The sequence below is a fragment of the Hyperoodon ampullatus genome (genome assembly GCF_949752795.1).
Source record: "Hyperoodon ampullatus genome assembly, chromosome: 2".
In the NCBI taxonomy this organism is placed as follows: domain Eukaryota; kingdom Metazoa; phylum Chordata; class Mammalia; order Artiodactyla; family Ziphiidae; genus Hyperoodon; species Hyperoodon ampullatus.
Window position 1 is genome coordinate 76,535,490 of NC_136915.1, and position 16,046 is coordinate 76,551,535.

General features: G+C 32.3%; 1 protein-coding gene across 1 annotated transcript in view; it reads right to left on the bottom strand.

Annotated features, from left to right (window-relative positions):
* COL24A1 (collagen type XXIV alpha 1 chain) overlaps positions 1 to 16,046 on the bottom strand; it is a gene marked incomplete at both ends in the record, with an annotated part of 398,140 nt that overhangs the window by 76,076 nt on the left and 306,018 nt on the right. The window contains 6 exons of the mRNA XM_079698762.1: positions 2,066 to 2,119; positions 5,646 to 5,702; positions 6,351 to 6,404; positions 6,658 to 6,711; positions 12,751 to 12,858; positions 14,510 to 14,563. Coding sequence (XP_079554888.1) covers positions 2,066 to 2,119; positions 5,646 to 5,702; positions 6,351 to 6,404; positions 6,658 to 6,711; positions 12,751 to 12,858; positions 14,510 to 14,563 — 381 coding nt within the window. The remainder of the gene's footprint in view (positions 1 to 2,065; positions 2,120 to 5,645; positions 5,703 to 6,350; positions 6,405 to 6,657; positions 6,712 to 12,750; positions 12,859 to 14,509; positions 14,564 to 16,046) is intronic.

Here is a 16,046-nt window from a genome sequence, read left to right on the forward strand (position 1 = left end):
GGGGGCAGGATTTTTCTTTTCCTAGCCAGGTGAAGAGATTCTTTTCTTCTCCCAATAGAATAGTTAATTGTTTGTTTGCCAATAGATTCGCTGATGTAGCTACTGACTGTAGTTGGTAGAGGCCCAAAGAAGATATTATTAGAACCTGATTTTCCTGAGACTGTATGGAGAAGTTATGCACAGAAAAAGTTAAAGAAGTTTAAGAAACTTCTCAAATTATGCTGGAAGCAGTAGGTTGGTTTCTCAACCCCAAGAAAAGCTAATTTCAAGTAAATCTATTTGGATTCCTTGCATTAGGAAACACTGTAGGTACAAATGTTATGTAAATTGGAGACAGAACATATAAAACCTTCTAAAAAATGTTCCTCTGAAAATAGAAAAAATATAAGATGGCCATACCCAGCATTTCACAAACATTTAGAACCACCTTCAACATTTGTTTCAAAGAGAGTTTTGGGAAGTGAAAGTTGATTTTTCAGATTTCAGGCCTGAGATAAATCAGTGTATTAATGATAATTATCTATCTACCAGCTTGTCCCTTCAATCTTGGAACCTAAGTCTTCATTGCAGACATGATCACAGAAATTTTACATAGAAAGGTATATGTTGGATCAAATAACCCATCAATTCATTGTTAAAAATGAATTATGTTTACATACATATTATATACTATTATGTACAGGGCTCAAAACAAGACACTGTACAAGAAAGAAAGAAGTCATATTCAGGACTTCCCTGGTGGCGCAGTGGTTTAGAATTTGCCTGCCAATGCAGGGGACACGGGTTCGAGCCCTGGTTCAGGAAGATCCCACATGCTGTGGAGCAACTAAGTCTGTGCGCCCCAACTACTGAGCCTGCACTCTAGAGCCCACGAGCCACAACTACTGAGCCTGAGCACCTAGAGTCCCTGCTCTGCAACAAGAGAAGCCATGACAATGAGAAGCCTGTGCACCGCAATGAAGAGTAGCCCCCGCTCGCTGCAACTAGAGAAAGCCCGCGCACAGCAACGAAGACCCAGTGCAGCCAAAGATAAAGTAAATTAATTAATTAATTTTTAAAAAGTCATATTCAAATTGAGAAGCTAAGATATCTGCACATTTAAAATAATTAGCAAAAACTATAGTAGCAGAAGAATGTAAAATATTTGTACTGAATGACTTCTATCAACAATAAATCCTATAGGACTACAGAAGAGGGAAAGACTGCTGTTAGCGTAGACAGGGGAAAAGGGAATTTGAATTAGATTATAAAGGACAGACAGGATTTATGTAAGTAAAGATTACATAATTTTTTGAGCAGGCAGAGAATGTTGTGAGCAAAGGAATAACACAAGAACTATAGGGAGAGAGTTAACAAATGACCATTTTGTTTAGCATATGACATTATAAACAGAAAGGGATGAGATATAGGGCAGGAATACAGAACACGCTCAACACAAATGTGCTAATAAATAATGACACTGAATAAATTCTATACATAGCCTAATATAATATGAGCTGATAAAGCTGGTCTCTTAAAATCCTTCTAAGAATGGAAGAGGATAAGAATTGACATAAGAATATAATGGCATTTATCCATCCATTTGACAACTCTTTTAATGAATTTCTATTATAAACCAGGAACTCTGTGTTCTAGAAACTGGGGAAATAATGATGAAAAAGACAAGAGTCTTATTCTCATGGATCTTATATTTTGTTGGGGAAATATAGATGATAAAAAAACCCAAGTGTATAAAAAAGTGGTAAGATAATATAGATAGCATTAAATGTCATAAAGTAAATATAGTAATGAGATATAAAGTGACAGACAGAAAGGACAGTTAGAGAAGGCCTCTCAGAAAGTAACATTTTGGTTGAGAGTTGAATGATGAGAAAAAGCAGCAGTGGAAGGAGATGATGGTAATTTTAGAAAGAAGGAACAGAAAATACAAAGAGCTTCTTCTGGGATCCAAAACATAAGACATTATTAATTATCTCAATGATGCTTATTTTCATTTGCAACTGAGCAGAACCACAGAGAACCCTATTCAAATTTTGAAGCAAGGTGTGAAATTTACAGTTATTACCGTATATCCCTCCGCTCCAGGCTCTCCTCTCTCTCCTTGTTCCCCCGTTGGACCCTACAGAGACCACAGGCAAAAACAATCAATGGGTCTAAGTATTTGTGAATGCAGATGATACAGTTAATGTGGAATATTTTTTCCCTAAAAATATGAAACCAAATGTACAACAGTTTGTTTAGTTCCACTAAATAATTTCAAAGGATTGGATTTTAGTGACACCAAGAACGTCATAAGCACTGAATTATTTAAAGAGAATCTCATAATGATTCTGCTAGAAAAAATATTGAAAAAATGAAGTCCAATGTGAATTTTCAGATGAGTAAAGTATGTTATATAAGATATCAAAATAACTTGCATTTTTACTTAATGTTAAAATGATTGAAAAAAATTTAAGCAGGACCAATCACTTAATTAATTCCATTAATTAGAAAATATTATCTGTAATCATCTTTTAAAAAGTATCTAATAGCTAATCTTACTTTACCATTCTTCATTAGAAATTATATTATTTATTCTTTACTCTGTGAAATTCTAATTATTAAGATATAAATTAACCTAAAAGAAATTACATTTATTCATTTTAATCCTTAAGGCAGAAACTAATAACTTTTAACTTTTTCTAAACATTCCTAATATAAAATCTTTGATATGATAAGATGTTCAAATTATCTACTCTAAAATGCGCTTGAAAAATCAATTATCACATATTAGGACCTACTGTTTGAAAAGAAACTTAAATTGAAATTATTAGCAAAACCATAAAATTTATTATGGACCATTAATGGATAAATTTTAACTTACTCCTGTGTGGATAAAGATATTAGACATAATGTAAAGACAATAATCTCTGACTCTGCTTTAATTATTTAGAATATTCTTGGATTAATTTTCACGCCTGTCCCATGTCTACTAGATAAAATGACCATTGTTATACTAGACTTTTAATACATTTATTATATTTCAGTAACATTCTTTGACCCTGGAATACCGGAATCTGGGGAAAACAAGCACTACTATACTTCACTTGCCCACATTTTACCATTTACTTTAAAAAACAAAAAAAATGTACTGGAGTATAGTTGATTTACAATGTTGTGTTCGTTTCTGCTGTACAGCTAAGTGACTCAGTTATACATATACATATATCCACTTTTTTTAGATTCTTTTCTCATATAGGTCATTACAGAGTATTGAGAAATGTTCCCTGTGCTGTACAGTCCTTATTAGTTATATCTATTTTATATACAGTGGTGTGTACTTGTCAATCTCAGGCTCCCAATTTATCTGTCCCCCTCCCCCCGCTTTCCCCCCTGGTAATCATAAGTTTGTTTTCTACATCTGTGACTCTTTTTCTGTTTTGTAAATAAGTTCATTTGTATCATTTTTTTTAGATGCCACATATAAGTGATATCATATGATATTTGTCTTTATCTGAATTACTTCACTCAGTATGACAATCTCTAGGTCCATTCATGTTGCTGCAAATGGCATTATTTCATTCTGTTTTATGGCTGAGTTAATATTCCATTGTATATTTCTGCACAATTTCCATATTTTTGTCTCTCAGAAGTTTAGAGAGACTAGAATACATTTGATAAAGAATTTAAAAAGTATCATTCCATCTCTTAATGATTTATTTCCTAAATTTACATAAGTTTGGGGGTAACTTGGAATTCTTTTTCTTCAACTGAGGTATACTTGATATACAATACTATGTAAGTTTCAGGTGTACAACATAGTGATTCACAATTTTTAAAGGATATATTCCATTTATAGTAATTATAAAATGTTGGCTATATTCCCTGTGTAATACAATATATCCTTGTAGCTTATTTATTTTATTTTATACATGGCAGTTTGTACCTTTTAATCCCCTAAACCTATCTTGCCTCTCCCCGCTCTTCCCTCCCCACTGGTAACCACTAGTTTGCTCTCTATATCTGTGATTCTGCTTCTTTTTTGTTGTATTCTATTCACTATTTTGTTTCATTTTTAGATTCCACAGATAAGTGATGTCATACAGCATTTGTCTTTCTCTGATTTATTTCACTTAGCACAATAATCTCCACATACTACATATATACACACATACACTATATATGTACACACACACATGCTACATCTTCTTTATCAGTTCATCTGCTGATGGACACTTAGGTTGCTTTCATTATCTTGGTAATTGTAAACATTGCTGCTATGGACATTTGGGGTACATATATCTTTTCTGATTAGAGTTTCTATTTTTTTTTCCGGATATATACCCAGGAATGGAATTGCTGGCTCATATGGTAGTGCTATTTTTAGTTTTTTGAGAAACCTCCATACTGTTTTGCACAGTGGCTGCACCAATTTACATTCCCACCAACAGTGCACAAGGTTCCCTTTTTTCCACATCCTCACCAACATTTGTAATTTGTGGTCTTTTTGATGATAGGCATTCTGACAGGTGTGAGGTGATATCTCATTGTGGTTTTGATTTGCATTTCCCTGATGATTAGTGATGTTGAGCAACATTTCATGTGCCTGTTGGCCATCTGTATGTCTTCTTTGGAAAAATGTCTATTCAGGTCTTCTGCTCATTTTTTAATTGGGTTGTTTGTTTTTTTGCTGTTGAGTTATATGAAATGCTTATATATTTTGGATATTAGCCCCTTATTGGTCATATTATTTGAAAGTATTTTCTTTATTCAGAAGGTGTCTTTTCATTTTGTTGATCGTTTCCAATAAAGAATTTTATATATTCTCATTAGATGAGTTTGCCTCTATATGAGTTGGCTTGATTTTATCAGAAAAACCCTAGAATCTTTCCTATTTCTAAAACAAAGTATACCTTTCAACCATCTCCAAAGAACCAGATCAAAATATCAGGAGTGACTATATATTTTGATTCTTCTGTTTTAGGATTCTTTTATCCTACATGATATCATGTGAAATATGGAAAATTTAACCAATTATATTTATTTCTGTGAACTAAGCATTTTTGTTTTACCCATTTAATTTACATATAGCCTTTAAGATTGTTAGAGAGACCGTTATTCAGATAATCAAAGATATAATAGCTACTTTAAAAAAATCATGGTTACAGCTAGTCCTTAAAATGCTTATTAGAAGACTATAGACTGATAATCTTTAAAGAACAGTGGCTCTAATAACCGGTTAGATGAGTTTTGAAATCATTTGGTAACTGTGTATAAACTACTATAGAAAAGGATACAGATCAGATTTTTAAAAATCCGTTAGAAATAAATCTGAATTTGATGTATAAAGAAGTATCCGCCCTAAATGTCTAGAGTATGTGATTTTTTGATAATCTCTGTAAAAAAGTTGTTATCATGAATTTAATGCCACAAGTTAGATTTGGAAAGTTACTGTTTTAAACTTCTATACTATGCTAAGGATCTTGACCTGAATATAAACAATTTTTATATTTAGATTATGTGACTGCAAATACTACTCTTGTATAAAACCATGTTATAAAACTAACTAAATAAAACTCCTTGAAAAGATGTAATTGGTGTTGTGAATCTATTGCAGTAACTGTGTTTTATCTTAAAACATCAAAATAATTTTAGGAAAAACCTACTGGTTCACCTCGAGGCCCAGGTGGTCCTAGGACTGTGTTATCTTCTCCTGGATAACCCTATGATGAAGATGATTTGTAAACAAAACTAAATTAATAAAATAAACTTTGAAATATGAAGCCTATTATTTCCTAATATGTTATAAAATATGCAATCTGGTTTTATCTTTTTTTAATGAAAAATTTTTATCTACAAAACTTAGCACATGATAATTTATATATGGTTGTGATTCATACATGGTTCTCTTTGGAAGTGTCATTCTGCTTTAATTACATAAAAAGCAGCTTACTAATTTTCTCAAAGTGTCAGTTTTCCAATGATACTACAAATCAAGAGGAGTACTGCTGCAGTTGTTCTTAATTCATAAAAAATTTTACTATAAATGTATATAGTTAGTCATTTAATCTATAGTCTAACAATCACTTTCAGTAAGTAATTAATATTAGTTTTACAAACTTTTACAGATTGCAAAGTACTATAACATATATCATTTCACCTCAATCTTGAAACAACCTATCAAAGACTTTTTAATAATTTATTTAAGTTTTTGCCCCTTGATATTTATTTTTCTTCTAGAATTTATAATACTTCCCAAGTTGAAAGTGCTTTTTTAATTCTTTGAAAATGTTTCCATACACACTTTCAGAAAGAACACATGAATTCAATGTTTAATTTTATGATAAATAAGTCAATATATTCATACACACCTTTTCTCCTTTAGGTCCTGGCAACCCGGAAAGTCCTGGTTGACCTTCATGGCCCTAACAGAAGGACAAGTAAGTAGACAGTCTCCATATCATTTGTATGTGCTCTACCTAATACCATCATGGCCACACCATTAGATATTGCACTATTCTGAAAGAAGAACAGGATTCACTCTACAGGGGCATGAGACCTAAATATGTTAGAAAGGTTTATCAGGAAATTTCATCTGAATTTGTATATTTGGGGTGACATCTTCATGTAATTTTTTATGCAAATATACACTTCTTATTTCCAATTAGAAATGCTTACCCTATATCCTGGAATTCCTGGTTCTCCAGAAGGTCCCATCAATCCTAAGTGTCCCTAAAAACAAAGTAAACATTAGAAAGAAAACAGACAATTGTTTAAATCATTAACCTTGTATTCCTATTATTTAAAATTTAGATTTTTAAGGTATGATATTTTACCTAGTCTGAAATGGGGAAACAAAACATAATTCTCCAACTTTCATCTTATTTTACTTCTGAACCACGTAAGTTCCACAAAATTATGTTTCTTTGGTTTACTTCTGGTATGAACATCCTTAATCATATTAAGAGAAATACTTTCAGTTGCCAGAATGCTGTAGGCTTCCAGCAAATTCTTGGAAATGTAGTTTGTATCTGTCAAAGTTTGTGGTAAACATGCATCACTAAATACTAGAGAGTGAATTCTGATAGTTTTTAGTATTATGATAGGATCAAGAACTCTGTACTCACTGCTAGTTTCAGATGCTTTGATGAACACAGTTTCAACTCTGGTCAAAGTTGTTAAAATAGAATTGGTTGACAACTTATGTGTAATATTTACCCTATTAATTACTCTTATTATCAATATCATACAGATGAGGAAACAGATAAGTTAAAGGCAAATCTGTAAATGTTCCTAAACTACTGAAAAGATAACTCAGACAACTGAAAAAAGCAAAAATAACACTCTTAAAAATGTCCTATCTTTCATATTATCAAAGTTTCCCTATCAACTCTCCTATTTGAGTCCCAAAATAAATAGGAGATAAGGAGATTAAGGCACAGAATAAGTATGTGACTAGCCAAATACCACACTAACCAGAAGTTCTAATCAATGTAATAAGTAAGGGTAATAAATATGAGGAGATGATACGATTATTTACCTAAAGAACCCTGAGAATCATCAAAATTCACTCAAATGAATATAAAGTTTTAAAAAAAGATATTTTACACAGCATAATTAGAAGATGTAATAGAAAAAGGATTACCTTAAAAACAACAAAATCTATAAGAAACTAACAAGGAACTTTAAAAGACAGATGTTAAGAACAGAGATAAAGGAAATAACAAAACTTTATTGAAGGATATACAAGATGTAAGTAAATAAAAAGACATATGGTGTTTCTACAGTGAATGATTCAATATTAAAGGAACTTGCTAAGTTGATTCTGAAGTTCACATGAAAGAGGAAAGAGATCATAGTAAGAGCCAAACTTTTCAGAAATATAAATTATGAAGTATTTGCCCTAATAGATCTCAAATGATACTGTAATGATACAGTTATTTAAATGGTGTGGTACTGACCTAGGAACACACTAAAAAATCGAGAAAAGAAGATGAAAACAGACCATCATTTAAGAGTAGCTTACAGCAAGGGTAGCATTTCAGAAAAGTGGGAAATAGATTGTTTATTAAATAGTATTGGGGCTTCCCTGGTGGCACAGTGGTTAAGAAGCCACCTGCCAATGTAGGGGACATGGGTTCCAGCCCTGGTCTGGGAAGATCCCACGCTGTGGAACAACTAAGCCTGTGTGCCACAACTACTGAGCCCATGTGCCACAACTACTGAAGCCCACACACCTAGAGCCCGTGCTCTGCAGCAAGAGAAGCCACCACAATGAGAAGTCTGTGCACCACAACAAAGAGTAGCCTCCGCTCGCCACAACTAGAAAAAGCTGCGCATAGCAACGAAGGCCCAAAGCAGCCATAAATAAATAGATAGATAAATAAATAAATAAATTTAAATAAATAAATAAATAAATTTAAATAAATAAATAGTATTGAGACAACTGGCTAAGAATTTGGGAAAAAGAAAAATTAGTCCTTTACAACTTATATCATAGCAAACAAAACAAAACAAAACAAAAACTCTGTATGCTTTAAAAGGGTTAAGGGTAAAAATAAAGCTATAAAAATATTAGAAGAAGGATATGGAAAAATATTTTTATGCACTTCATGTAGGGAAGTCATTTCTAATGAACAAATAAAACCTAGAATGTAAACAAAAAGACTGACAAATTTGACTGTAATAATTAAAACCTCTGTCCAGTGAAAGATACTATAAACAATATTAAAAGATAAATGACAGAAAGGGAAATATATTTGTAATATATTAGCAACATCTTTAACAAAAGCATATTATCTAAACTATGTAAGGTATTACTGAAATTAAGAAAAAGACAACAACCTAATAGAAAAACATGTCAAGTGCATATGAACGAGTAACTTCTAGAGAAAAAAGTACAAATTACTTAGTTGCTATCAGGAAAATTGTAAGAAAGAAAATGAGATACACTTTTTCATTTATCAGATTGGCAAACATCAAAAGGATTAATATGAAGTATTCCTGGTGGTGGGCATGTAAATTTGGTGAAACCTCTTGGGAAAGTAGTTTGGAAATGTGTCAACATTTAAAAAGTGACTATTCTTTTTAGAGAAAATCCAAAGTAGGAGCCTACTTTGAAGACAGTACTCTTTGGATCAATTCATTCTCAAGTTTATTAAAAATTAATTACATTATCTCGACATAATAAAACCCACATATTACAAGCCCACAGCTAACATCATACTCAATGGTGAAGAGGTGAAAGTATTTCCTCCAAGATCAGGAACAGGAATGCCCACTCTCACCACTTTTATTCAACATAGTGTTGGAAGTCCTAGCCACAGGAATCAGACAAAAAAGAAAAAAAAGAAAAAAGAAGCAAAAGGAATCCAAATTAGAAGGAAAAAGTAAAACTGTCACTGTTTACAGATGACATGCTACTATACAAAGAAAATCCTGAAGATGCCACCAAAAAAACTACTAGAGCTCATCAATGAATTCAGTAAAGTTGCAGGATACAAAGTTAATATACAGAAATATGTTGCATTTCTGTACACTGACAACAAACTATCATAAAGAGAAATTAAGAAAAACATCCCATTTACCACTGCATCAAAAAGAATAGAATAAATCTAACTAAGGAGGTAAAAGACCTGTACTCAGAAAACTATAAGACACTGAAGAAAAGAAACTGAAAACAACACAGTTGGGAAGATATACTGTGTTCATGGACTGGAAGAATTCATATTGTTAAAATGATCATACTACCCAAGGCAGTTTACAGATTTGATGCAATATCTATCAAAATACCAGTGGCATTCTTCACAGAACTAGAACACATAATTTAAAAATTTGTATGGAAACACAAAAGACCCCAAATAGCCAAAATAGATTTTGTTTTCAAGATTTTCAATCAGTTTCAAGACTGCTTGAGAAAGAAAAACAAAGCTGGAGGTGTCACACTCCCTGATTTCAAACAATACTATACAAAGCTACAGTAATCAAAACAGTATGGCACAGGCACAAAAACAGACACACAGATCAATGGAACAAAATAGAGAGTCCAGAAATGAACCCATACTTCTATGGGCAATTAATCTATGACCAAGGACTCAAGACACAATGGGAAAAGACAGCCTCTTCAATAAATGGTGCTGAGAATACTGGACAGCTACATACAAAAGAATCAAACAGGACTACTCTCACACCATGCACAAAAATACATTCATTAAAGACTTAAATGTAAGACCTGAAACGATAGACTTCTAGAAGAAAACATATGCAGTGTGTTCTTTAACATTGGTCTTAGTAATATATTTTTGGATATGTATCCTCAGGCAAAATAAACAAAAGCAAAAATAAACAAATAGACATTATCAAACAAAAAAGGTTTTGTGCAGCCAAGGAAACTATCAATTAAACAAAAAGGCCACCTACTAAATGGGAGAAGTAGCAAACAATAAATCTGATAGGGGGTTAATATCCAAAATATACAAAGAACTCATACAACTCAACATCAAAAAAACAACCCAATTTAAAATGGGCAGAGGATCTAAACATACATTTTTCCAAATAAGATATACAGATAGCCTACAGACACATGAAAAGATGCTCAACATCACTAGTCATCAGGGAAATGCAAATCAAAATCACAATGACATATCACCTCACACCTGTCAGAATCGCTATTATCAAAAAGACAACAAATAACACGTGTTGGTGAGGATGTGGAGAAAAGAGAACCCTTGTGCACTGTTGGTAGGAATATAAATTGCTGCAGCCACTATGGAAAACAGTATGGAGGCTCCTCAAAAAATTAAAATTAAAAATAGAACTACCATATAATCCAGCAATTCTACTCCCAAGTATTTGTCCAAAGAAAATGAAAACACTAATTAGAAAAGACATAAGCACCTCTATGTTCATTGCAGCATTGTTTACAATAGCCAAGGTATGGAAGCAACCTAAGTGCCCATCAATAGATGAATGGATAAAGAAGATATGGTAAAAATATATTATGGCATATTACTCAGCCATAAAAAAATGAAATCGTGACATTTGTGACAACGTGGATGGACCTAGAGGTTATTATGCTAAGTGAAATAAATCAAACAAATACAGTGTGATATAACTTATATGTGGAATCTAAAAAACAAAACAAATGACAAACACAAAACAAAAACAGAGTTATAGATACAGAGAACAAGTAGGTGGTTGCCAGAAGGCAGGGTGATCGCAGGAGGAAAGACATAGGTAAGGGAGACTATTTTCCAGTTGCAAGATAAATGAGTCATGGTTATGAAATGTACAGTGTGGGGAATACAGTCAATAAATATGTGATATTTTCGTATGTGCAATATTGTAACTAGACATAACTAGACTATTGTGCTGATTGTTTTGAAATGTATAGAAATATTGAACACTATGTTGTGTAAAAGGAAATACTCTAGTGTTGTAAGTCAATTATACTTCAAAAAAAAAAAGAAACCCCAACTCATAGAAAAAGAGATCAGATTTGTGGTTAACAGAGCTGGAGGGTAGGGGATGGGAAACTGGATGAAAACAGTCAAAAGGGACAAACTTCTAGTTCTAAGATAAATAAGTACTCAGGATATATGTACAACATGATAAACATAATTATCACTACTACATGTTATATATGAAACTTAAGAGAGTAAATCCCAAGAGTTCTCATCACAAAGAAAAATACGTATTTTTTCTATTTAATTTTATATCTGTATGAGATGATGGATATTCACTAAACTTATTGTGATAATCATTTCATGATATATGTAAATCAAAGCATTATGCCGTACACTTTAAACTTATACATGCTATATGTCAATTATATCTCAATAAAACTGGAAAAATATTTAAAAATCAATCATATTATATAATGTTTTTGAATGCATAAGCCAAAGATAGGAAAATATTAGTAATTAAAATAAAAGGAAGTAAGAATGACCTGGAATAGTAAGATGGCAGTAAGGAATGGAACACTTAAAATGAGCCTGAGGGAAATGTTCCTCAGACAACATATGGATTATGCAATGCTCTCCAGAAGGCCTTGGTGAAAAGTCACTTGTGACATTTAAATGGAGACTAGTGAATACATACACATTTTGTAAATAAGTTTATGAAATAGTCAAAAGACTAAATTGGATAATCTCTTAAATATTTTGCAACTCTTCTGCTGTGACTTTCTGATATATTAGCAAATATATAGCAATATATATTAGCAATATAATTTTGCTGTTACAGGTTCAAAAGCATTATGCTACCTTGTTTCCAACATCATGTAAAATTCATACAAAAGATTAAAAATTAGTAGATGTTTTGGAGGCTTATCACAGCTGGTTAGAAAAATAATCTCCAGATAAGCATGTGGAGTCCAAGCATATAAAGAAAACCCATTTTCAAGTAATTTTCAAAGCAACTTGTCAACTATGACAGCATAATTTTATACAGATATTAAATCCTGATTTCAAGTACAAGGCATATAAACTTTTCTACTTAGGAGTTATAATCTTATTTTTTTAAAACCTTATTTCATATTTTATTTCCATTTTGAGATTTTTTCCCCCTTTCCTCTTTCATGTCCAGAAACCACTAAGCCATTTAAGTACTGTGGAATGCTTACAATTCTCCACATCTCATGGAGGTAGATTATTTTCAATGGAACTATTGCTTTCTCTGTAAAATTAATCAAGGGACAGAGCCTTTAGGACATGGATACATTTCTTTTCCATCCACAGTGAACTCAGTTCTGGAGACAAATCAAATACTGACCACAGCACCTCTAGTTCCTCTGGCACCTTTAGGACCACTTTCCCCAATTTGTCCAGGAGCACCTCTGCTTCCAATTTCTCCTATGGGCCCCATTTGTCCTTTATCACCCTGTGGATGCCATTAGTAAGAGAGAAAAGTAAGAAAAAAACAAACTTATACTCAGATTAATTAACTATATCATATACCTGAATGGCTCCAGAGGATATTCTGTAAGCAAAATTCTATAAATAGTAACTTTGCTTTAACTTAATAGTACTGCAGACCACCACTGACAATAATAACATACCATCACTACCTAGGTTACCTTAAAGATATAATTAAAAGTAATTTTGGAAAAAAGAATATTAAAAATTTTGGCCAAACAAGCAGGGAAGATATGGTGCTCATGTTGAGTTACAAATAACCAAGTTTATTAATTTGAAATTTGTTATGCATTTATGTATGAATGCATGCATGCATGTATTTATTCCTGACATGAGAAAACACAGGCCCTATGAGAAACCTGTTTCTACAGAGAATTTCAATGCCCCAAAGATCTGTCTAATGCAAAAAGGCTCTAGTGTGCAGTTCTGTATACTCAGTATCATCACTTACTTGCTTGGAGTTTGTGTTTAAAAATCTGTAATGTTTTTGTGTGATTTTACATCCTTCTGAAAACTAGTTACCTTCTGTTTTCCAATAGGCTAACTAATCATTCTCTAATACCAAAGTACAGCAGCTTTTAAACATTAAATGTTATAATTCATTTTCTGCATGTTGGAACCAACCTGTTCTATTATTGATAATCAAGTAGATACAAAGAAAAATTAAACAGTGACCACAGTCAGGAAATTTTTGGTTATTCATAATAATTCACAGGCTTTCCCAAAGACACAGGCTGTTGTAAGGACCTGCACTGTCCTACTTGTAAAATCATTTAGACATAACATTATGTTTGATGAAAAGACACTTCAATATTGGGCTTATTTTCATGGGTAAGAATGGCAACTAAAATTTACCTCATTCACTTTTATCTTTTATTATCTTATACTGCTCCAAAATAATGAAAAAGATGGACTAGGTGCATATTCACAGTACTGACAGATCCGATTTTGGGAACTAGAATATGGTGTAATTTGTAGTTAATTATAGTAAATATATTCAAAACTGTTGTAATACAATGTGAAAATCATGTTTATGTCTCACCAATACTTAAACAAATTATTGACTCTATCCAAGGATGAATTATTCATTATATTGTGCTAAATTTTATAAACGTATCACATTTTCTTAGTAAAATATAAAGGAAGCAAATAAAACGTATTGTTTTGTGTTTCTTAGTTAATGTGTAGGAAAGATAAAATCAATCATTAACCTTTTCAATTTGGAAAAGTACAATTAAAACAAACCCAGAAACAATTCTAATATTTCTCTCCCCTAAATATTTTACTAATGTTGTTACTAAATAGCACAAATAGTATAGTATTTTTCTTTTCTCTATTTTCCTGCCCATGGTCTACTAAAGTAAACAGGAGAAGAAAAGGCAAAGATCTTTTCAGAAACTACAAAGTAGAAAATTTGACTTCAGATAATAAGTAATAAAGTAATAAGTACTCCTAAGTGGAATTAAATATTAGTTTATACAAATGTGCCTTTTAAGCCAAATTTATCGTTCTTTATTGTTTTATCTCCAGTGCAAATAAAAACACCACAGTATGCTATGGAGCTCTGGGCACGTCAGAAGAAAGAAAACCAGCATAAAAACGTAAAAAAAAATTACCTTCTTCCCTGGACGACCTCTTTGTCCTGGCAGTCCCACAGTTCCTTCAGGTCCCTGAATATCGAGTATGAAAAAGGAAATACATTGTTAAAGATAGGACTAGAAAGAATGTTTAAATACTTACAATACATAATCACTGAATTGAACACTAAGTAAAAACAAGGGTTACTTCTTAACAATATTATGTTTGTATAATTATTTAAAAAGAGGTCATGATGATTTAGAAGCCCAGCTGTTACTAGTGAGTAAAGTTCACATAAACAAACTGGCCAAGATAGACCAAATTAAACTGTTCTTAACTACAGAGGGAAAACAACTTGGTTTCTGTACACCCATTGAATTAGCGAGAATGTAATTAAAGTTAACCCAAATGCATCCATTTCAGCAGTTCTATGAGCTAGTATGGGTTCAACATCTTGTTGAATGTATAGTACTATAACATATATCTAATATACTGTCAAGGAGAATCTTAAAATCTCAATGAAGTGTAAGATAAAGCAAATATTATTTGATCTGTGGAAAAAAAAGGAGAGGGGGGAAATACATGGAGAGAAAAGAGATAGTCATATCAAACTGTTTAAAACAATATTTTCACTTCAATCTGTATTTTGTTTAGACAAAAGTAGACTAAAAGTTTTCAATAAACACTTTATTAAAGTAAGAAGTGGCTACAAGTTTTTAAATGTCATGTGAATTTGCAGGTCAACAATGGTTGGGCTTAAATGAGATCCATAGTAAGCCAGACTGCAAGTTCTAAAATAGCTAATAATTAATCATAGCATTCCTTGCATTAGTTGGAAATGAAAATGGAAATTTCAAATTTGTGTCCCAAAGCTTGGCAAACTGCAAAAATGATGCAGACAAGAAATAAATTGTGGTTTACCACTGTGCTGCAGAGGCTCTTGATAAATATTTGTTGAACGAATAAACAGATACCTAAGGAAATGAGTCATGCCCTGTGCTCCTGAGCAAATGTACTTCTAGCTTCAGAAAGTCCACTGAATTTAGAGGCCAAAGTGGTTAAGTTCTACTGCTGTAGTTCTAGCTGCATCCAGAGGTTGAAATGATAGTTGCACTAACATGAGACTTCTTTGTGGTTAAAGTGGACTTTTTAAGAGAGGCTGATTAACATTCATAGAGGTTAATGATATAAGCATTTAAGTCAGACAGCTGTAGTTTCATGTTCTGGCTCTGTCACCTAACGGCTATATGGACCATAAGTAGACTACTTGACTTCTAAAGTCCTCAGTTTCCTGTTATATAGCAGGGATATAGTAATACTTCTTCAAAGGGTTACTAAGATTCAATGAGATAATGCATTCAAAGCTTAGAAAGGAATAGATTCATACTGAAGAGCTCAATAAATGTCAGTTCTCACTAATTTCTGTTGTCTTTTTAAAGTGCATTATGTAATATTTAAATATATATAAATATATATAGAAGATATTAAAAGGTATAATGAGCACCCATGTACCTACCACCCACTTTAAGAAACAAAAGCTACACACACACACACATACACAACTGAAGTCCCATA